Source organism: Sinocyclocheilus anshuiensis, unplaced genomic scaffold (assembly GCF_001515605.1).
Source record: "Sinocyclocheilus anshuiensis isolate Anshui unplaced genomic scaffold, SAMN03320099.WGS_v1.1 scaffold366, whole genome shotgun sequence".
Lineage (NCBI taxonomy): Eukaryota > Metazoa > Chordata > Actinopteri > Cypriniformes > Cyprinidae > Sinocyclocheilus > Sinocyclocheilus anshuiensis.
In genome coordinates this window covers 149,245-173,530 of record NW_015547673.1, presented here as the reverse complement: position 1 = coordinate 173,530, position 24,286 = coordinate 149,245, and the positions used below count along the sequence as shown (strand labels likewise).

At 36.0% G+C, this 24,286-nt stretch overlaps 1 protein-coding gene and 1 pseudogene across 1 annotated transcript in view; both read right to left on the bottom strand.

Moving 5' to 3' along the window:
- The window catches only part of LOC107702804 (IQ motif and SEC7 domain-containing protein 1-like), a gene marked incomplete at its 3' end in the record, with an annotated part of 61,342 nt that extends 43,000 nt beyond the window's left edge, over nt 1-18,342 (bottom strand). Inside the window, exon 1 of the mRNA XM_016505225.1 lies at nt 17,105-18,342. Coding sequence (XP_016360711.1) covers nt 17,105-17,550 — 446 coding nt within the window. The remainder of the gene's footprint in view (nt 1-17,104) is intronic.
- A 2,777-nt stretch (nt 18,343-21,119) lies between these two features.
- The window catches only part of LOC107702825 (membrane-associated guanylate kinase, WW and PDZ domain-containing protein 1-like), a 76,937-nt pseudogene continuing 73,770 nt past the window's right edge, over nt 21,120-24,286 (bottom strand).

Genomic DNA, 24,286 nt, shown 5'->3' with positions numbered 1-24,286 from the left:
TTTTATTTAGATAGGACAGTAGGTCGACAGGAAGCGAAGTGGGATCAGGAAAGGTCCACGAGCCGGGACTCGAACTCGGGACACCCGAAGCACAAAGGCACTATAAGTCGGCGCGCTGCCCACGAGGCCATCGGAGCCGACAGCCATTCCATATCTTAATGTGAGGGACAGAATTTAATTTTACAGAAACTCATCTTCCTTCTGCTGCAGCTGTCAGTCATTCTCCGCTCAGCATTCAAACAGCACGTAACGTTCAGTTATGACAGTCAGCACCAATAGTATGTTCCTGCACAACCGGAGGCTGCAGTTTCAGGACCGCAGTTCTAAGACCGCAGTTCTAGGACCCTATTCTTTTGTAACAGCGCCACCTACCGAATTGGATCACTAAAGATGGACGACATGAACAGCAATCAGAGTGAGTAACTTTACAGATTTTCAATTAAGTTTTATTTTATAACCTTAAAAGGATGCAAAGTTTACGCTTAGAATTTGGAATACTCTATGTAATCTTACACTGCAAAATAATAACTCAAAAAGATTAAAAGATAACAACATAATTATTTACTGAACCCTTAAATTAATCAATTATATAATGAAAGCCATAAAAACAAACAATTAATCGTGATAATCGCCAAAGCCCTAAAACAGATAATTAATCGCAATAACCGTGACTATTTTTAGACAATTAATCATCAGCCAAATTTCATAATCGTGACAGCCCTAGATGTAACACATTAAATAGAAATATTACTTAGATGCTTTGTACATAAGTGTGTCATTTAGGGAAGATAATGTGTGCAGTTATGGGAATTATTGGTTACTGCTTGAAGGCATATTTCATCATTACTGTTAGCTGCTAACACCCACCTGATAATGGGATATAGATGAGCTTTTAGAGAGGTAGCTCTTAGTCATTAGTCCACTCCATTAACAGCTTTGTTTAGTGTTTTTGAAACTTTCAACAAGGTCCTTGCACTTTAAACCAGCTGTAATCAGAAACTGAGGTGATTACTGGCATCAACCAGTATTTACATGCAGGAGAAATATGCATATAAAAGTCAACATAAAAATGCAATTCGCAAAATATTTAGCCTCAGTAATGTGACATATTTCATGTGCACTGATGAACTGTGCACGATAAGACCAGGAATGTGCATTCAAAAAAGTAAACAAGGTCAAACCCCACCTCTCATGCCTTTTAAAAGGGTCTACAAATGTTCTAGAGAGTCACTCTTCAAGGAAATAAATAAATAAACTCACAAATAAAATACAAAAACCTTGACCATGGGCCATGAATTAATGTTCGTTAACAATATGTACCCTGAAAATTTCAATTTCAGATGTTTTATTTCCCCTGTGTTCACTACATCCAAAAATATCAATGTAATTTATGTAATAATACAAAGTGTAGAGTATGTGTTTCACATACTGGATCAGAGGAGGCCATATTAAATTTGATTTTAAGTTTTTTCAGTGCTTGCAAGACAATATTACTTAATATCCTTTTTATATTCTTCTTAAAAGACTTGCATACCGAAATGCGTTTTTTCATGAACTGAATTGCAATAAATTCTGAATTGTATTTCATATATGTTTCAAATCTCAAACAAAGTCAATATTTTGATTCTTGTGCATTGTTGACAGAAAAGACGACGACAAAAAATGTAAGCATGACAACAGTGACATTTTAGGCGGTTCAGGTGAAAAAAATATCCCTCACCCAAAACTTTAATTTTACCTGCAAATGCTGATATTTCCTTCATAAAATGCAAATCTAGTTTAAATGTGGCTTTAACATAATACTTGTGCTTCTTTCAACAAGCTGTAACTAGAAACTGATACACTTTAGCTTACAGTACTGACTTTACTGTTCAAAACCAATATTTTCACAAGAGATAAATAGTAATATTGTTCTTGATTGCTTAAACTTTTATTAAGTGATCTAAATTTCTATTTCCAGTGTATTTAAAGGAATATGAGGGTTAAACCGGTTTAATATTCCTCAGAGGACTTTCAAAAATGTTTTAGTCACTGTTACTAACAATCTGGTAGACAGCACTTCAAAAGCGGAGCATATTTTTTTGGTATACACATCTGGCTTTGGAGCTATTTTGCAAGTCATTCTGTAAAGCAAAGTTGTCATCACTGGTTACACAAGAACCGTTTGAAAGATGTGAATGAGTAATCCATTTCTGAGCTGAGGTGAAGAGGATGCTCTCTCTCTCACACACACACACACACACACACACACACACACACACACACATAAACACATCACCTTCTGCAGGGAGGCTGGGAACAAGGTGAGAGTTTCTTCAGTGAGTTCAGTAATGCTACTTTCACAATGCTTGTGTCTTATTACACAGCAGGTTTAGACTTAACACAAAGACCTTGCCAAACACAGAAAGAAGCGCTAGATACAAAGACTCCAAAATGTGTTATGAAGTTTAATGCTTAGGATTAGGGGTTTGTTCAAATCCCTAACACTCAGTATACGCAATAATAATAATAATGAGGCAGTATCATCAATGCTAATGACTAAGCAAGCAGCACTAATCATTTTAGTGTTTATCATGGTGTCATAATGTCAGTCTTCTCAGCGTCTGCCTTAGGTTTGCTATTATTTGCAGTGGAATCTGTAGGCATGGGTCATCTTTATGAGACGCATCCTGCTAATCGTATTTAAGGCTTATTACCTCTCTGAAGTCCATGAAGTCCATCACACACACACACACACACACACACACACACACACACACACACACACACACTCACTCTGAGAAGCGTCTGTGGGTAGGAGGCAGGGGGCGGAAGGGTGGCTCGAACCCTATGAACAGCCTGCGGGAATCTTCAGTTTCCACAGCAACGATATTATTCATACAACGATCTGCTTTTCATGTGTGAAAAAAATGCTTTTATGGAATTAGAATAGTCTAAATTGAAAACTGCTTTGCTTTGAGAGCAACCTTGTGTATGGGAAAACACACACAATCGCTTCTGGACACACAAACTCTGGCTTGAATTGTGAACTGTGATGTTCTGACAGGCTGAGTGGTTATACAGAACATGGAATTGATTTTTTTTTTTACTTTCTAACCAAAATACATGTGATTATAACTCAAAAAATAAAACACAAAACTATGGTGTCATTAACATTAAAAATATGAAGTGCTTTACATATGCATGTGAGTCTATACATATTGGTTCCGGATGCAAGAGTGGTTTCTCCCTGACGGTGGGTGAATCACTGAATCACATATCATACATGCTTATAATTGTCAACAGTGCAACAGTTCACAATGCATTTATATGAATCAAATGATCAGTTTGAGCAACAGTTGATCAACAGCTTCTTGTTGATTCTCTTGCACAGCGGGCATCAAATATGCGCACTGAACGACTGAGCAACACTGGTACAGTATAAAGCTTTTAGAGTCAGCTACTTTGTCCAAACAGCTAAATTGTGACCACTCATGTGAATGAAACACTAATTATAATAATCTAGTAATGTAGTTTTTCTCTTTAAAAATGTTTTCAAAGCACTATTTTTTTTTGTAAGAGTACTATTACTTTAGTACTTTATATGGCACTATTCTTTTCTCTTTAAGCATGTTTTCCCTTGAGAAAAAAAGAAGAATACTTGATCATACTTTAAAAAAAATAAGTACTTATTATGGAAATAATGTACTTTAAGAGAATATAAAATACTTAAATACGAACTGAATATAATGTTTCCACACACTTAACTGCATGTTAACTGAAATTAAATGAAAATGTATTTTATATGCAAATAAACGCAATTACCTTAACTTCAGATAACTTTTTTACCTACTTACTACATCTTTATACATAATTTCATAATTACTTCTATTGTCTTTGAAATGTGGTACTGTTGATTGTACTGACAAGCATTTATGCTAAACTAAAATATACATTAATGTAATTTCTGTTGGCACTTGTACAGTATTTCATGTATGTAAATATATTTATAATTACACATTTGTAAAAATGAAGTTGCAATTTAGCACATTTAAAATATATTAACTTTAAATGTAATATTTTTTAACACACAGTTAAAACTACAATCAAGTACTTAACATGCGCTTTAGTATGTTAGTCAACACATAAGTGTGCTTATAAACATATTAATGGATGTGTACTCTCTTTAATGCAATTAAGTGGCCTTATATTTTCTGAAAGTAGTTTTTTTTTAATATATTTTTAAAATTTGAAGTAAACTACAAGTGCAAATTCAGTACAAGTAAGCATGCTTCTTTTTCACAAGGGTTGAAATGATTTATTCTGTAAAAACATTATTCTGACTTATGTATTAAAAGTATGTAATATCTAAGTGTGAATTTGACTATTTAGGATTCATTATTTCTTACTTTTACAGAATATTATGGCTACCATCAGAAAACATTACACACTAACTCCTTAAACTGTGTCAGTTATTTTGGGACTGTTACTTATTCTAACCTCTGGTGGAAAGGCCATTTAGAGACCTCTTGTACATTTAAATTAATACCCCTGCTGTATATAAATAAACAGCACACAAAACACAGAACGGATCACACACACCCAAACAGATAAATGCATACGTGCAGAAAACTGGTTTCAGTTGGACATGAAATGCTACTTTGGGCTATTTGTGTAATGCGCAGAAGCCTGTGTGTGCGAGTTTGTGTGAAGAAAAAGCAGTTTGCAAAAAAACAGAGAAATAAATTAATAAATAAATGCTTATATAATATGCAAGGTGAGAGTGCACTCAAATAACCAGGAGGGACGGTACCACGACTAATATTCATCCTCCATCTCTCTCTCTCTCTTTCTCTCTCTTGTTAACAGCCACTCAGCTAGGGTTGGGCCGATAGACGATGCCATCGTCCAGCGCCGATGGACGACAGATGATGTTGAGCCGATATTTCACATCGTCTCGGCTAATGCCAATTTGGGAGACATTGTCCAACCCTACACTCAGCCATGAGTCAGTACGGGACAAACTATTATGTGACAGTCCAGTGCACCCTCACTCTCTCCGTTGGTTCAGCCCCTGGTAAATGCTCTTGTTTATTTGCCATGAGGTAAAAGGAGCCAGACACGCCTGGCACGATTGCATCGCTCGAAGCACACGATTACATCATCACAGCCAACAAAAACCTGACCCACAGCACAGTCACCCTCCAGGGACGCCGTCTAAAGATACTCTTCAAGAAAATAAAGAAATAAAGAAATGAACAGAAGACAAAAGTTTGACCCTGGGGCCTGGATTAATGTTTAATGCACTCTTTAACCCATCTATCTTTATCTGCCCATCTCATTTGATGTGCAATTCAACAGAGTGGACTCCACAGGCCATGATTAGATATTGTTTCTAGTTTTATTGTTTTAAGGTCCTAGATTTGGGCTATCCAAGGTCCTGAAGCGAACTGTCCTGTGGAGATGAGTTCCAACCCTGAATAAACACACCTGTCATCTGCCATCTTGGAACGATCAACCATGAGAACTGTTTGAAAGGATGTCAATGGAGAAGCTGAATAAACAGCTTTTGTGTGGGAAACAGTTCAAAATATAATAAACTGACTGCCTGGCTGCTACATCTTGATGCTGTTTGCCATGACATAATCATTTTGTAAAAAACTTTATTTGGAGTTTACTGCAAAATCATTGTTTTAGAAGAGAATACACAGGAATGTGGCAAATAGGATATATTCACAGTGCGATCTACTCATTTCCTTAGTCTCCACCCTGTCTTCATAATCTATATAACACATCAGAACAAACCATAACGTAAATTATAAACACTGCACTGTAATTATTCAATATCTGATTAAAACAAGCTCATTTTATGGTATGAATATAGATGTGCGTGTGCATTTGACATATTTTCTACTGTAATTAATTTAGTTAATTACTTTAGTTTAAACCAGCTATTTATGGTTTATAATACAAGTTGAAAGAAAAGACAAATTACACAAATGACTGCTGCAATGTACTATCATATAACAAATATACAGTATACTGTTCAAAACATCGAGGTTAGTAAGATTTTAATTTTTCTTAGAAATTAATACTTTTATTAAGCAAGGATGCATTGCATTGATCAAAAGTGACAGTAAAGACATTTTTAATGTTACAAAAGATTAATATTTCAAATAAATGCTGCTCTTTTGCACATTCTATTCGTCTAAGAATTTTGAAAAAGGTACCAGTTTCCACAAAAATACTGAGCAGCCCAACTGTTTTCAACATTGATCATAATGAGAAATGTTTCTTGAGCAGCAAATCAGCATATTAGAATGATTTCTGAAGGATCATGTGACACTGAAGACTGGAGTAATGATGCTGAAAAGTCAGCTTTGCATCACAGAAATAAATTAAAATTTAAAATATATTAAAATAGAAAACAGTTATTTTATATTCTAATAATATTTCAGAATATTATTGATTTTACTGTATTTTTGATCAAATAGATCCAGCCTTGGTGAGTATTAAAGACTTTTTTTAAAAACATTTAAAAATCTTACCAATTCCAAACTTTTGAATGGTAGTGTTTGATTTTAAATATATTATAGATGGGGGAGATTCCTTAATGGCCTTTTCTAACTCGTTACATTCATTAGAAGTTTAAATCAAACAGAGTCTTCTCTGATCATTAATCATTTATAAGAGTGTTTTACAAATATAATTCCATTTCGAATTGAATCTGCACAATGCAGAATTATCTGACATTTATTATGACAAAATAATTTTGAACGATTTTGAAAGGCTGAATGATTGACAGCCAGGTACACTGCAGTACAACATAATGAACGGACTGTATTTCTGTCCCTCACAGCAGGGTACAAGGAACAAAAAGTACTTGTGTCTTAAAGTGTTTCCCATTAAAGCAAGTGTATTATTACCAATAGTTTTTCACAGAATCTAGACATAACACAACCAAGAGCTGCCTCACTGCAACATTAAAGCTGCTCTAAAATGGTTGTTAACTCTAATGCTACTCACACTGACTAAACTTAATTTGAACTTTTCTCATGTATGGCACACACACACATACCAACACATTACCAACAAACCCCTACTGAACGATGACTAAGCGAGAGCTGTCTTTATCTTTGTATTGTGTCCCTCAGAGCCACACTAAACCCATCCAGTAGCTCTGAACACACTCATCTCACACTGTTTGCACTACTGACATGTATGACACCTCAAACTGTGTGGCTTATTGAGGAGAGATGTGAAAACAGGCAAAAATGCCATATACATATACACTGAAAGAGGAACCAAAGCCATTATAGGGAACATAATATAATAAAACCAGAGGACAGGCGACTTTTATTTAAAGGGATAGTTCACCCAAAAATTCTGTCATTAATTACTCACCCTCACGTCATCCCAAACCCGTAAGACCTTCGTTCATGTGTGAGTGTAGAGAGAAAAAGATAAGACATAGATGGAGGAGAGATAAAGGAAGAAGGACTGTGGGGTAAACGTGATTTCATTTTCTACTCTGCGTCATCGCTTCAGCACCCACACATGGAAAAAGATGGAAGAGGAAAAAAGACAGAGCTATTCTTTGATACTGTAATAAGACAAAGCCTTTTCTTATCTGATAATACATATATTTAATGATTAAACTGCCCACGCACATTCAATAAACCAAGATGGGAAAGGACAGGTGTGTGTTTGTGTATGTATATGTGTGAGAGAGACAGAGACAGATAGGGAGGAAGAAACTATAATAAAAATAGCAATTTCCAAGACATAGACTCAAGCCTAAAGAGCAAATTCTGTCAACTTGTCTTCCCTGGTGGATTGTGAGACTTTCTGCTGGTGATTGTTAGCTCCATGCTAAGATCTTACATAACTGACCTGCTGTGAGCGCACTATTAGGAAACAGTAATCCCAAAATGAAAATAAACCATAATTATGCAAATGTATGAAATGAAAACAGTGTTGGGTAATTAGGCTTCTCTCATTTCAGTAAGAGTTGGAAAATAACAATAGAGCAATGCCTTCAGCACAGATTATGTGGGCACGTTTACATTGTTACTTGATTTGCACCTGTAAAGCTCATTAACCTTAAATATTAAACATGTGTGCATGAGTCCTCCCACACTGTTTGAACTACAACATTAATGTCGTGTCACTTGCAATCTGTGTTATAACTTTTCTCATTTTTGCCTGGTGGACAATAAAGGAGATATAAATGCATTGAAGGAGGGACCATATTTTGAACACTTCTCATGCTACTACCTCCTTAGGGTAAATTGTTTATTTTGTTGTGTTCATAAGTTGTTTTGGATAAAAGTATCTCCTAAATGCAAAAATACAAATCTTTCAGGTTAACAGCATGATAGATAAAACAAAAGTCTTATTTGCCCATCCTTGATAGATCAAAATAAATGAATGTTTAGCTGAATTTCATATCAAGAACACAAGAGTTACATAAATAAAGATCACAGCAGTAATTAACACCCTTGGCTCATTGTAATTACACTCAGGTCACACTAATTAAACACTCTCATACTGCGTGTGTCAGATTTCCTGACAGGATGTCTGACGTACAGGTGAGTCAAACACACTTTTACTTCCTTCACTCATTCTTTCCTTTTTCTGCACGATGCCAGATGACTTCACATACTTTTGAGAAGTTGCCATATCCTGTGTGACATGCTATTTTAAACAGCATTTTTCTCATTTGTTTTTTTAAATTAGCATGCATGCATGTTTTATGAACCCATATTGAGAGGACACATGAAATATTTGTTCTGAAAATTCATTTGTGACAGTGTAGGTCCATTTAAAACGAACCAGTGAAGAAAAAAGTTGCTAAAAATGGTAAAAAGACACTGTGACAAGACACAAGATAAATGCATTTAAAAATAAATTCCATGGACACATCATAACTACCCACATGCAGAATCAAGCTGAATTACATAGTACAATATAAATGTGACTGTGGAAAATTGGTTGCCATTAATAGCACATGTGCAAGTAAAAAAAAAGGTGATAATTGTTCATGCTACTGTTCATGTGGTAAATGAAATAATGTGAGCTTAAATGCAGAGTAAAACTAAATATCCACACCAGCTGTGATGAGTTACCTGTGGTGAAACCCTCCCTGAGAGTAAATATAGTGCATTCAAAATGTCAAACAGAAATGCTCCATATGCTGCATTCTGGGATATTCACAATGGTTTCTTTATGACTAAAAAATAGTGTTGTCCATTATCCACCATCTGATCCTCAGAACTAAACCATCTGATTTTACTTCTGCAACTTTAGTATCACTTTAAGTGGGTAACACTTTATTTGATAGCGTTATTGTTACACATTTAATGTACTTAATATAGTAATAGCAGTATATTCTGATTAATTAAATGCAACTAAACCAAACCCTAATCCTAACCCTAACCCAATAGTATGTACATGTTGTTAATTAATATTACTCAGAACCTAAATGCATAATTACACTCTAATAAGGATACATTATTATAAAGTGTAACCCTTTATTTATATAATCTCTGTTATGATTGGCTTAGCTCTGCAAACCAGAGTAGTTCACACCGTTGTTCATCAAGGTGGTTTGTTGCTGAATAATGAAAAGGTGTTGGGAGGTTGGACTGAATAGGAAGTTGGCATTAAGAACTGGCAGTAAACGTGAGATAATCAGCTATTTATACACCTGAAGCACCGTGATAGGCATAATTACGTGAGCATGCTCCTCTCTCTTTAGAGAATCAATTTAATGTGTGATCATGTGACTCAGATGCTATATATAACAAATGAATTAAATAACTAAATTATGATGTTAATAAATTAACACTGATGACTATAGATTCGCTGCAACTAGAAGCTCTCATTCTGTGTGCAATAGCAAATTTGTGTCATGTCAACACTTCCCGGTGCACTGAACTACATACAGGGAAGCATCACCCAGAGTGCCACACTGCATGCTTTAAAATGCATTGTAACATGGCTTTTAAAGTTCAAACAACTTCAACATGACCCTGACCCTGTTTTATGCTGACATTTGAAGCGCAGCCGATGATTAAGGGATCATTTCCATTATTTATGCAATGTCTGGCTTTACACTAACAGGTCCAACTCTGCACATAAACATGCAAAGCAACTAGAAATGTTTAAAATGACAAAAAATTATGAATAAATCTTACTGGAACACAAAAAGTGGCAAAAATGTACTTTTCCTATAGGTGAAAGCATCTGCAAAATGCATGAATGTAAATGTAATCAAATGAAACTATGATTCTAAGAACTCAGTTATGTACTTGAACCTTAATTACAGTTAATAATATTTACCATATTTTGCCATTTTAAATACTTATCAGTTTTTGTTTTACACTTTTTTAGGTGGTCAAAGCAATGCACAGTGAGACACTTGCATTAACTGAGATGCATGTGATTACAGACATGTTTAACATTGGGATCCACTTACTGTATATTAAATATATTTACTAATATGTACACTCTAAAAAATGCTGGGTTAAATACAACCCAGTGCTGGGTAAAATAGGGACAAACCCAGCAATTGGGCTGTTTTGACCCAGTGGTTGGGTTACTACCCAGAAGGTTGGGTTAAACATTTAACCCAATTGCTGGGTCAAAACAGCCCAATTGCTGGGTTTGTCTAAATACAACCCAGTGCTGGGTTGTATTTAACCCAGCATTTTTTAGAGTGTAATAACATTTCAATTAAACATTTGTTACAATGCACTTATATACTTATGTACATTTTTACATTGTACTTATGTTTAAAAACCCTGCATATTATTATATCTGTAATTAATTTCTGTAATTACATCTATAATCACACTGTTGACCCTTCCTCTATCCCATGACCCACTGTTAAACCTAACCACACCACCAAACCTGATCCTAACCTTACCTGTATTGCACATCAATAACAGCAGTAGTTTTGCATGAACCAAACAATTAATTTTTTTATGTAAGCACATATAGTAGTTCAAGCCATCTTGTATAAAGTGGAACCTAACACTGTACATGTAAATTTGATCCAACAATCCAGACACCTGAGTGGAAGCCAGCATGAGGCCAAATGAAATTGTGACACTCCTGAAGACCTCAATTCTGAAAAAAACGTGCATTCATTACAATAGATTTAAGTAGAGTTCCAGAAGTAAAAATGCCATTCATTTTAAGCATTGATTTGTAATGCTAACTTACAGATCTTTAAAGACAGAACTACTGTGAGCTTAGAGGTTGTTAGTCTATGGTATATGCTTTGCACAAGCATTCAGTCAGCATTATTTCAACTTATTTTTTAAACAATCATGTTTAACAGAATATTTCTTTGCTCTCAAACTCCTTAAATGTTTTTTTATACAGTATATGCATATTTTACAATAAACGTAAAATATATTGTTTCTATAAACATAACATCTTTAAAACAATAGTTTTGTATTATCCATCGCCTTTTGATTGTCATTGTAGTAATTTCCTTCATTAAAGTGGTTAAGAACAGTCTTGTACCTTTGTATTTCTGCATGATTTTCAAATACATTTTTGCTTCAAATCAAAGTTTGAAATGTTATGATTCACCTCATAGCAGCTGGGTTTGGTTCATGTCTTATAACTCTTTTAAAAATATGTTTTTTTAATCCCTATATGAAAAACGAATAGGAAAATTACTTCAGAACCAATGCAGATATATTAGTTAAAGATATATAAGTATACTCTTTAGTGCAAAACTTTCTGGACTTAGAAACTGATATTAACAATCATTTTAAAAGAAAAAGCTCAGGAATCAAAAAGTATTGAAATCACACACAGATGCATGCTTTCACATCACATTCACTGAACATGGACAGTCAGATGAAAATGTATTCAGAATGTGTGTGGCTGCAGCAGCAATGCTTTAAAGGTGATGAATTTAAAGCCTAGTCAACCATTGTGACCGATTCCTAATGATACCATTATTTCACATTACTTTCCCCCTCTCGCCATGGTTATGTCAGCAGAAATGACATTTGAAAGGTTGAGAAAGTTGATAAATAATAATGAAAACAAAGTAACCAGGGTCAAATTTATTTTCACGTTGTCTAACTGCAAATGCTCAAGGCTATTCCAAAGGACACAAACAGCAGAGGTCAGCTGGAGTAGAGCTTCAGACGGCTGGCACACAGTCTGAGCCATCAGAAGCACTCCAGAAGCACAACATGGGTCAATAATTAACACCTGCTGGACAACCCTGACCTAATGCCATATAATCAACAGACACAGACAGAGAGACAGATGACAATGGAATGATGGAGAGATGATCAAATACAGCATTTACTGTAAGACTACATGGAGATGAGCGCGCTAAAATGGAGGAGCGCGGAGAGTGAGAGAGAAAGACCTTCTCTCAGCATGTTCGACTCTAAAAGAGAAACGGTGGAACACACACACTGATTCTCCATCTGTTGGCCACAGAGAGGGTGGAGAGGGCAGCACACGTGAAAAGAGAGAGAGAGAGACACCTAAAAACACGAGGAGAGAGAGTTAAAAAAAGCTCATAATTCATAAATGGATAGACCGAATCAAATGAAAGAGAGAGGAGGAGAAAAAAGCAAGAAAGTAGAAAAAAGCGGAGAGAAGATATGAATAAAGAATGACCTCTGACCTGAAGCAGTGAAAAGAGGATGCTGGGATTGTGAGAGATGAGTGTGAAAAGGGGATGAGACGAGATTCAGAGAGCAGAATGATGTCAGGAATAACATGCTTCATGCTTTGGGAAAGAAAATGAAGGCTCCTTAAATGGCAGAAATGTGCTCTTAAAAATAACTCAATAGACTGGAGTCATGGATGAATGCTTTAAAGAGACAGTTCACCCAAAAATGAATATTCTTTCATCATTTTCATCACCCTTCAAACCTGTATAACTTTCTTCTGGGGAAAAATATTAAATATAATGAAAGGGACCAAAAACTGAGGCTGTCAAGTTCCAAAAAAGCATAAAAGTGTCATAAAAGTCAATCTTGATATGACTTGTGCACCATATTTCAGGAACAGGTCGCAGGAGTTAACAGTACTGAAGGGGATGATTATGTGAATAAATTACTTAAATGTCATTCTGTTTGTCACAAAAAAGCTATCTTTAGAAGACTTGAAAAATAATGCACAAGTCAAATGGACCACTTTTGTTTATTTTATGATATTTTATGCTTTTGCAGCCTTTGTGAAGCGTAAATGCTTCAGTTCATTATAGTTGTATGAAAAAGAGTGACCAGTACAATTCTTCAAAAGTTCTCCTGTTATGTGCCACAGAAAGGGACATACATGATATACATATTAGTTTAGGGATGAAACGATTACCGGTATGATGATAAATCATGATAAAATTCCCCACGGTTAGTACTACTGTTTCATATTTTAATTATCAATAAAACTGTATTCGTTTACCGTGATTGGAACAACTCAGGATAAATAAATACTGTCCAGCATAAAGCAAAATTTTAAGTAACAGTCTCAGGTGCACACAGCACGCAGAGTAGTTTCGTTTTGAGTGAAAACAGGGCGGAAAAGCTGGGAGGTTTTTAAAGAGTGCTAAGGGAATTATACAAATTAACAAATAAATTAATGAATTAATTATATGAATGTACCTCTGAAGGTTCTGAATTTCTTCAGAAAAGATTCGATGGCATTTTGTTTTCATCTTCGCTCCATGTAATACCTAAAGGAAGTGTTCTTAATCGCAATGCTGCTTTGTCCACGGAGGTTATGGGAAACAGCTCTAATTCTGCTGTTCCATAATCACCACATAAGTTCAGAGAGTGGATTTACAGAGTGTTTCATTTACATTCAGCCTGTGTGCAGTTTTTGTCTGGCCAAAAACGGACAGAATTTGCATGCCCTGCTGTAAATTTTGACCGGTTTATGAAAAACAAGCTGATGTGGATTCTACACATTTAAACAATTGGGATAAGGTCTCTAGAATTATTTATGGAGCGGATGAAATACATATAATCATTTATTAATTAATCATCATTTTGACTTAACCCTTTTCTTTATTTAAAGGTTGAAATGTGAGGTTTACCATTTGAAACTTTTTCAAAGCTTTATTTGAACATTTCGTACATGTTATTAGATAAACTGTTGTCAGTCATGTTGTCATTTAAAATCCAGACATCATTGGTAATGAAATCAAAAAGTAATTTTATTTGTTGTTTGTTGATTTTAAATATAAAACTTGGAGAAACGATTTATGTGTCAGCACTTTTTGAAAATTCCCAGCACATTTTAACAATACCGTGATAATACTGATAACTGTGATAATTTTGGTCACTATAGTCATGATTAGAAATTTTCATACCATTTCATCTCTAATATCAATAATACTTAAATAACAAAAAAGCATTTCTAAACATGTGTTGATGAAAACCTACTGAAATCTTGATAGAAAAAAGCACATTACACCTTTATCTTTATCTGTTTATTTACAATATTGTGCAGAAGCATCCTAAAATTAAGGAAACCTTCAGTCAGCACTCAGCACAGCCATTATAACAGGTTTAAAAGTGCCAATGAGGTCATAAATCTGAGGTAAACGCTGGAGCACAAGCATAATTAAAATCATAGTGAAGAGCTAATTAGAGGATCTCAAATAAATCTAGACAAAAATGGAAGCGTTTCATTTGCTGCCTCCGCTATGATCTCTGTAGTACTGAAACAAACTGCCCAGCCAATCAGCACAGTCTTACACCCACATAAATAACTAATATGTGTTCCTTACTAATGACTAACAGCCCCATGGGAGGAGGTGAACAGGAGGAAGAGGATGCAGAGAGAGAGAGAGAGAGAGAGAGAGAGAGAGTGTGAAGGAGAGAGTCAGTCACTGAATACCATTTGCCTGTAATACCAAACAAATGAATTCTCCAACTTAGAATTTACAAATCCTTCTTGGTTTTCAAAAAGTAGGAATAAATACAGGTATGCCTATACTGATTTTAAATGAACACACAAAATGGGTTGAAAGTGTATAGAAATCCACCAAATAATAAGTAGGCCTACTGATTACATTTATTACAGCCCATTAAGCATTAGCATTCAATTCTGGTGTTGTGTGATTTGTGAAATTTTTTCTTTTGAACTGTAAAAAATATTTTTCCAAGTTGTAATAACAACTTCAATAACAAATATTACATTACAAGAAAATGACATTTTAGACTTTCTTCTTAAATATTTCCCTTTTTTTTCAATGTGCTACTTGTTGTTTCTTTATGTAATTATTTGTGAAATTTACTAGGCAGTTTCAAAAACATCAAAAACACCCAAAAACATCAGTGATAAACACCAGTTTTACAACTTTAAATATGTTTTTCTATAAAAAGAAAAGAAAAGTGAAAAGCCTCACAGGGACTTCTGGGAATGATTTTGCGTTATGAAACAAATGAATCAGTGAATTGTTTTTTGTAAACTGTCACAAACTGTTCAAAATTTCATTTTCAATAAAATAAGCTGGACTGTCAGACAAAGATCAACAAATCAGACAAAAATGATATTTCAGAGTCAATCAATTCTGGCATTTCATCTTATGGCATATCTATCCACCTATGCCAAAAGGTAGATGTATACAGTGAGCTGTGAAATTCTTGCTGGAAAAAAACTTTCTTTTCAGTGCAACCCTGTAGAAATGCTTAGAAACGGCATTAGATGTGAATTATAGTGCCAAATCTGAACTTTGAACATCACACTGAATGCTTGTGAGAAACACTAAACCTGTGTTCCCCCAATCAGCCTGGTTTATTTTAGTTTTATTTGGCCTTTTTCTTAACACGATGATTCAACATTGTGAAAGGAGAGTGATGGATTGTTCTAGTCAATAATTTCAGACAAGCAAGGAAGAACGAGGCAGAAGATGAACAGATCTGTGAGCTCTCGAGACACTTGAGCACAGAATACAGGGGTTGTGCAGCTGCCGGCGATGAGCGAGCAAACATAATTATATGAGTTGGGTAGCGGGTTGAGCTCAATGAAGCAGAGAGAGGAAGAAACACGCTGAGTCTGACGCTTTGTAGCTGCTGCTTTTGTTGACGTCTGGATCACCCAAGGATGCAGAAAAAAACATCTGCAGAATAGTTAACCTTTCACCCACCACCAACAAACTCCATGTGTTTGCTTATTTAGAAATGGAAAACAAGGAAGCATAAAGCTTGAGGAAAATAAGCAAACAAAATAACAATGAGAGAAGTGGGTATTTCAATTGAATTCCAGAGAACCCAAAAGTGTTTCAGCCAAACATTAACACGGTTTGGGCTTTTGCCAAGCACATAACACACAGAGCATCGTCCTTCACACAAAACTGTAGGTCTCTATTCTTTCTGAAGGGGTTTAATGTGCTATTCAAACTGCATCCATGCACCCAAAATAAAGCACAAACCAAACAAAAATAGAAGAAATGCATTCTGACATAAAATCCAAGTATTTCAAGATTACGTCTAAATATATTTTTAAATATAAAAAGGAGAATTCAATATTAAATTTTTTCTATTTTTATTAGGTCACAATTTCATAAAAAAAAATGTTGCCATTTTTTTTGTCAGTGCTTGTTTAATATAAAATGTCTCTAAAAGGTCCCCCATAGTAAATAAATAGGCAACTGAGGTAACCTTATGATATAATATAATACACCTAAAAAACAGTATTTTAGGTTTCAGTATATTATATTATATATATTGAAATTGCTGGAATCCAAGTCAAGATTCAAGTTAGGTCTACAATTTTCAAATCAACTTAAATGCGAGTCTATGACTTCAGTTGTCATCTCTGCCACACACTCTTTTGTTGACAAGGCTTGGTAATTCATATCAGCACTCAATCTAAGCCTCTCCTCACACCACAAATATAGCACAAAAGGCCCAAATAGGGCTGCACGATTAATCAAATGTGATTGTCATGCGCATTTTGTAGATTTACTGCTGATCACAGAACCATGTTTCACTGAAAGATACGCATCACAATCGCAGCTTCTGTCGAATCACGATTTCGATTCCATTTCGATTTATCGTGCAGCCCTAGGCCCAAACATCCAATAACCTGGATCCACCATGATGACGTTTAACTAAAAGAATGAGACACTTACTGTTTCCGTAGAGTCGAGGTGTTGTTAGTCCCAGAGCTGTCATTTCGTTCCAGTCGGCCTCTCTCTTTCTCCACAGGGGCTGACCCACATGACAGGCCCCGGGTCAGTCTTGTTTGGGTCCGTCGAGCTGGACCAGGAACCGTGGACGAGGGTATATTACTGCTGCTGTTCTGATGGACACCTACAGCACTGTGGTTTGGTAGTGATGACGGCTGGCTGGGCTTAGAGCTCTGGTTGTAGTTGTAGTTCTGCGTCGAGTTCTCGGTTCCCGGGTTCCGGTCCTGCCGCAGGTCCTGGTTCTCCTGGTTGACCCGGTCAAGCTGCGTTTCCAGCTCCTCTATGCGTTTACGCTGCGTCTCTAGAAGTTTGGCCTGGTTCTCAATGATGTTATTGAGCTCCAGAAGATATTCCACAGCCCGACTCGGGCTGTCTGGGTTGGACTCCATGGTTTGGGCCTTACCCCTTCCCCCCCCCACCTGATAAGTTCAGTGGGGGGGAGATAAAACAAAAGAGCCTGAAGGTAGAAACTTGATAGAAATGTATTTTATCCTATAAATTGCAACTTGAGTCTCAACAACTGAAAAACACCAGCAAAGAACATGTAGAGCACCAATGTTATCGACAGCGTCTTAATGTTCATCCATGAATACGTCAATTGTAAAAAAGTACGGGCAGTAACCACAGCTCTCAGCAAATGAGTTTAAAGGTCAATAATTTGCATCCTCTCAGCTGCAGTGATTGTACTTCAAAACGTTAGTGAAAAAAGATGGTGTAAAGAAAAAAAAAGACATTTCTGAGCATCTGCTTATAGCTTTTCCAGACAAAAAGAGTCCATATGACGACATGAAATCATAAGTGATGTAAATAAATGCCTATATTACAGTCAAAAGAAATAACATCTATAGATCATTTCTACTCTTTCATTATAAAATCCAGTCATCTTGAGGCTTGCTGTGCTACACATAACTCCCACATGCTGATGTAGCACAGTGGAAAATGGGGAACAGCAGCAAAAAGATATAAATCTAATCCCTGAAATCCAAGATCGGTATAGCTTGAGATAGACAACATACTGTAAAAAATAAAGTGAAGAAAAGGCTTTCTTCATTAACAGAAAAGTGAAATTCCGTAAAACTGAACCATAAATGTAATTTCCAACATCTCCACACAGTAAACTGCCTTCATTCAGGCAGCAGAAGAGGAATTTGTGATTGAAACAGTAAGTCTATATGACACACTTGCTCAATATAGTGTCAGTAATATCTATATTCAAAATGAAATGTATACATGGCTCCACACGTTAAAATTCCTACTTACACCTCTCTTTATCGGCGTTTCTTTTCTTCAACCCATGTTCATGGGTAGCTTTCAGTTCAACTCGAGATCAAAATTTGCTCGTCTTGTTTGATTCATTTAACCTCGTCAAGTTTGGATAACAACGTCGTTTGAGACTTTAGGACATTTGTCTTCTCTCTCATACAACAGACTTCTCCCAGACGGCAATCTTCGAGCTGGACCGCCTGCTGTAAAGTTCGCGCTGCTGTGTTTCCCGGCTGCTGGTGGTTTTGGAGATGCTCTCGCGGTCGCACAGGTTCGTGAGCGCGTTGTTCACCTGACGGATCCGATAGCGACTGCAGACAGAGAAGCGTTAAACTAGTCTTTCCTGCGCTCGTCAGGCAGCCAACCCACGCTAGATCTTTTCAGCACGCGAGAGAGAGAGAGAGACTTCAACAAATTAAGCACAAACATATTACATTATGTAAATGATTTCAGTAGCCTTACAAAAATTACCATGGTTACAATATATCTGCCAAAATACCATAGATACAACGGTTATTGTCAAATAATTAATATTAGGAAAGTGATTTTACGTTATTTTCAATGGAACAAAATCAATTCCCTGTTGGAAACCCCAGTTCAAACTGGTAGCCGTTTTTTTTGCCACCATAGTAGCTAGTTCCTAGCTGGTCTAAGATGGTCATTAGCTGGTTCAGGTCGGTCATTACCAGTGTTGGGGGTTACGTAATCAGTTACCTTTTTCAAGTAACTAGTAAAGTAACGCATTACTTGTTAATTTCCAAGAGAATATCTGAGTTACTTTTTTATGGAGTAACGCAATATTGTAATGCATTACTTTTAAAAGTAACTTTCCCCAACACTGGTCATTACTATCTCCCAAAAACAGTTCCTTCACACCAGCTTAGACCAGCTAAACCATGCTCTAAAACAGGGGTGCCCAAACTCGGTCCTGGAGGGCCGATGTCCTGCATTGTTTAGATCCAACCCCAATTAGGCACACCCGAACCAGCTAATCAAGCTCTTACTAGGCATACTAGAAACTTCCCAGCAGGTGGGTTGAGGCAAGTTGGAGCTAAACTCTGTATGACACCGGCCCTCCAGGACCGAGTTTGGGCACCCCTGCTCTAAAACAAAGCTACCATCTTAAACTGGATTTTCCAGCAGGAACTAAAATAATAATAATTGTAGTAACTATGGGAAATAAAGAATGTAAAATATTACATACCACTAAAATTGAAAACTTAATTTTCTGTTGCCTTCATTTTAAGTAAAAAGTGATGCCACAACATGTAGAAAATAGTTAATTTCACTTTTCAGACCATTTAGAATCTAATCATGAAGCAAATTTAGATGAAAATGTATAGAATTGTAATAACCATAGTAGTGTTGTACGATATGAGTATTAATACAGTATTAAATAAAAAATTTATTTGATTTCAAACCTGAAATTAAAACATTAAAAATAAGAATGTAATATAATTTTATTATGTATCCTAAAATTATATAATAATAATACATAAAATAATAATTATTATAATTATCAGCAGTAATATTAGTAGTAGTTGTTGTTTTTGGTTCTCAAATACTAAATCTCAAATACTAAAGTAAAGTTATAACCATACTGTTTTTTCTATATTCTTGATACGAAGTACTTTTCAATACGCTTTGCTGTCACCTACTGTTCAGGGCAGAGTGTATAGGGCGGCGTACTCAAAAAAGAAAAAAAGTTTAGTTTTTATATCTGCTCCCTGAGATGTCGAAACTTAGAGGGCACAAAATGAAAATAATAATTTATGAACAAATGCATTAAAATTAAAACATTAATATAATGGTTTCAGGGGGAATTATTGGGAGTGTGACAAATATATCTCCTCTGTACACTTTAAGTTTACATAATGTACACACTTCACTCACAAGGATGCTAGTTTAGCAGAGATCGGGGTAATGCTTATTTCAAGGTGTTGCACACATTATTGTTAATGTTTATTAAGTTAATGTTTCAAACCTGAAATCTTAAATTTTTTTAAATACATTTCTTTGATGAACAGAAAGATAAAAAAATAAATAAAACTTGCACCTTACTGCATCCAAACTTTTGAACAGTAGTGTATAATTTAGTAGCTAATGAAATGTAATCATACACCATATAGTCATTTGTTGGTTTATATGCAGCATTGTAAAAGAGAGTCCAAACAGTGGAACGGAAGAGAAAAAAACAGCTGTGCTAAAGGTTTGAACTGGACTCAAGCTAGCATGAAAGATAAAGAGAATATTTGGCCTTTCACATGATAGTTTTGTTGCATACAGTCAACACACTGTACAAACAGTATGGCACAAAAGTAAAAGATGTTGTGTTAATAACTGCAGACTTTCTTCATGGAGGACAAAGAGAAAGAGAAGAAGAGAGAAAGGCTTGAGAGAGCAAGCTGGAGTGGGAGTGTTCAAGAACTGCTTAAATGGAAAAAAAAGGAAAAACGAAAATATAATAGAAATAATGTCCTGTATGTGATGTTTGCCTGTGGAAAACTCACCACCATGATGCTACATTGCTGTGGATGGTTGCAATGGTGTTTTATGTGTTTCTAAGCATGTTCTGGATGGTTGTGCATCAAACTACTTCATACTTTAAACTTGGCATTGTGTACTATGAATATTGTTGGCACGAACTGTTTGATATTTTTCTCATTTGTAAGTCACCTTGGATAAAATTGCCTGCTAAATTAATAAATGTAAATTTATGTAAATTGCTTACTGGCCAAGTAAAAAAAAAAGCCTACTCTTAAGGCGCAGTAACATTAGCCAAATTTTGGTGGAATTTTGTGGTTTATTGTCAATAGTGTTGCTACTGGTGACATATGCTGGACTTCTACAATCATTTCGTCCGCTTAAACTCCTCCCCTTTCTTACAATCAGCTGCAAGCTCGCATTCAGATCTGCCTCCATCCAATCAACTACCAAGATATTTTACCAAGTCCCCGTCCTACATTTCTTTCTTTTCGACAACCCAGATGTAGCCCATAAATATGAAAGATTGTCACTACTTCAGTTTCATTGTGACTTTAAACCTAAGTATGAGCAATAGTAATAGTGATGGTTGCCTTAGCAACATAAATCATGTTTCTGTTCCTCTTCCTTTCTCAACCATCCTTATCTTCTCAACCTCTCTAATGAGCCTCTGTGAGCTGGGTTTTAGCCAGGGGCCTGGAAGGGGGGGCCCTGGGGCCCTTTGTGTGGTTTTCGAGTCCTGACGTTCATTCAGATACACAGAGAGACCAGAGATACTGGCTGCAGAAACGCTACACTCTGACACACTAGTTCCTGACTCGGACTCTGCATAGTCGGACGGCGCAGATGTGATGAAAGCAAACGGGGTTCGATTGAATTCAGAGTCCCCTACTGGCTGCTCCAATGAGAGGCCAGATAAGGGTTGAAGTGGGCGGGGCTGAATTTCTGAAGGCAGCACACGGACGCCCACGTAAGGCAGACGATTACGGAAACTCGTTTCTGCTTTATTTTCATACTCTCGCTCTATGTTCAATTCATCTGGAATCCCTCGTTCAATTTTTTTGTTCAGCTCCCACTCAAGCACTTCCTTATTCGCCTCAATTTCTATTTCAAATTCCTTGTCGCCTTCTGAAGCAAGCATTTTCCTCTCCTCCCTCTCCCATTCTTTGTCTTTCAGCCTCTCTCTCTCGTCCACACTTGTTCTGTCTCTCTTTCCCACTCGTCCTCCTCCTCATCTTCCTCCCACTGCAGTTTAGGCTCAGGAAGTCGCTGGTTATTGATAGTTTGTGTGTTCTTGCTCTCGTCACCTTCACTCTTTCGCTCCACCTGTCTCATCCTCTCCTCGCTCTTGCTCCGTCTTGACCGGTCTTCCCTTCTCTTGTCATCTTTTTCAACCCTTCCCTCCATGTTTTCTTCACTATGTTCGGCGTTTCTAGACAAGCTCTGTCTTTTGTCTCTTCCTTTTGTCTCTCGACCTTCGCCCCCTGCCCTGACTGCCGCCCTTGAGAGCGTCAGGGCTCTCGTGGTCTCCTCCGTCACTTCCCCTCTCCCTCTGTTCTCTCCGCTCTCGGTTGGTCTTTCCTGGTTTCTGAACGCTGGATGTGGTATCCTGTTGAGCACGGCGACAGCTCACTGCAGCCAAACCCGACCGCAGGGCCTGGGGTGAGGAGGAGACGGCTGGGACGTGATCACGGTCTGAGAGTGAAACGTATGAGAGAGATGATGGTGGAGAGAAAAGGGAAATGGAAAAAAAAAATTATTAAAGGGATAGTTAAACTAAAAATGAAAAGCTTTCATTTACTCGCCCAATTATGTAACATTAGAACATTCCAAACCTCTTTGTTTCTCTGTTTGTTTTGTTTCTTTGTTTGTTGAATACAAAAGGAGAATTTTAAGGAATTTCACATACTGTAGATATTTTAATACATTAAGTTAAACTAAAGGAAAATGAGAAATGCTGCCTTGGCAACTCGCTAGAAAAAAAAAACTATAATAGCCCTGATAGTAACAATGCCTGTCAAGCGCCTAAAACCACAAAAAAGCACAACAGAAGCACATTAAAAGGTAGTTCATACTAGGAATCGTTCATGATGGTTGACTAGTTGTCAAATGATTGAAATTTATCGGTCAGAAGTTTGTTCACTGAAAAGCTTCCTCTTCATTGTTACTTTCGGTTTGATGTCAAGTGATGTGACTTGGAATATACTGTACGAGTCGTACACACTACTTTTATGTTTGTTTGTTTTTTGATCACTAACTTTTATTTTATAGAAAAGAATATAGAAAAATAACAGCATACAGGTTTGGAACAAGTAAGGATGGATAAATAATGACAGACCTTTCTCTTTCTCTGGTGGATTATTTCTTAAACATTCACAAACATCGTTACAAACAGTTCAGTGCTTTTGTTGCAGATTTTAGAAGACAAGACAGGATTTGTATGAGGAAATATTTAAGCAACTCTTGTTCAAGTAAAATGGAAAGTCAATTATGGTTTAGAGAGTTTTGAATACCAATCACAGCTAATGTTTCAGAGTACTTCAAGCGTTTCTCTCAGGTCTTTTGTCACCCTCTTTAGTCAGGACTCTGAGATAATTCTGAATGTGCCGTGTGCTTCACATTTAAAGCTGCGGCTGACTCAGTAAAACTAAAAGATAAGAAGCTTTGAAATGCAAAAGCGTTTGATATGCTAATAATGAACCACTTAATTATAGCAATTAAGTATGACATAACTCTTCAAAAAAAAAAAAAATCTGTTTACAATTACAATAAAAGCAAATAAAATAATTAGGGCTACCAAAGTTAACATATTAACGTTTCTAAGTATGTTTAACAAAATGTCTAATATAATTGATTAATATAATTAAGAGCAATTTTTAATTAAGAGTAATTATTGTTACAAATTAGATGATTAAAAATAATAAAACCATTTGCAGTCTTTGTGTGGCTAAATTAAATGACCAAGATTAACTACCAAGATATTACTGAAGATAAACTGGTTTGAAATAAAACCACCAATTAAAAATGGTAATGAGAGGGCCAACTAAGGGCTGCTACAGTGTCAAAGGACATCTCTGCATCATATTTCCTTTTCTCTCATTAAACAAGGAGCTGAATGCACTGAAAATTAATTGACAACATTTTGAAAGAAACAAAATAATGTAATAATAAATTGAACAAATGTAATAATGTCCCCTTATCATCATTCTGTTCTGTGAGGAATTCTTCTCTCATATCAGAGCAACTGAAGCCTGACATCCCCTCAAAATGCAAAGCATGCTTGGCATGATTTAATTGTCTGTCAAAATAACATCATGTATCTTAATTGTATTCATTTGGATGGTTTATAATCATATCATTCATTTGATAATTTTTTTT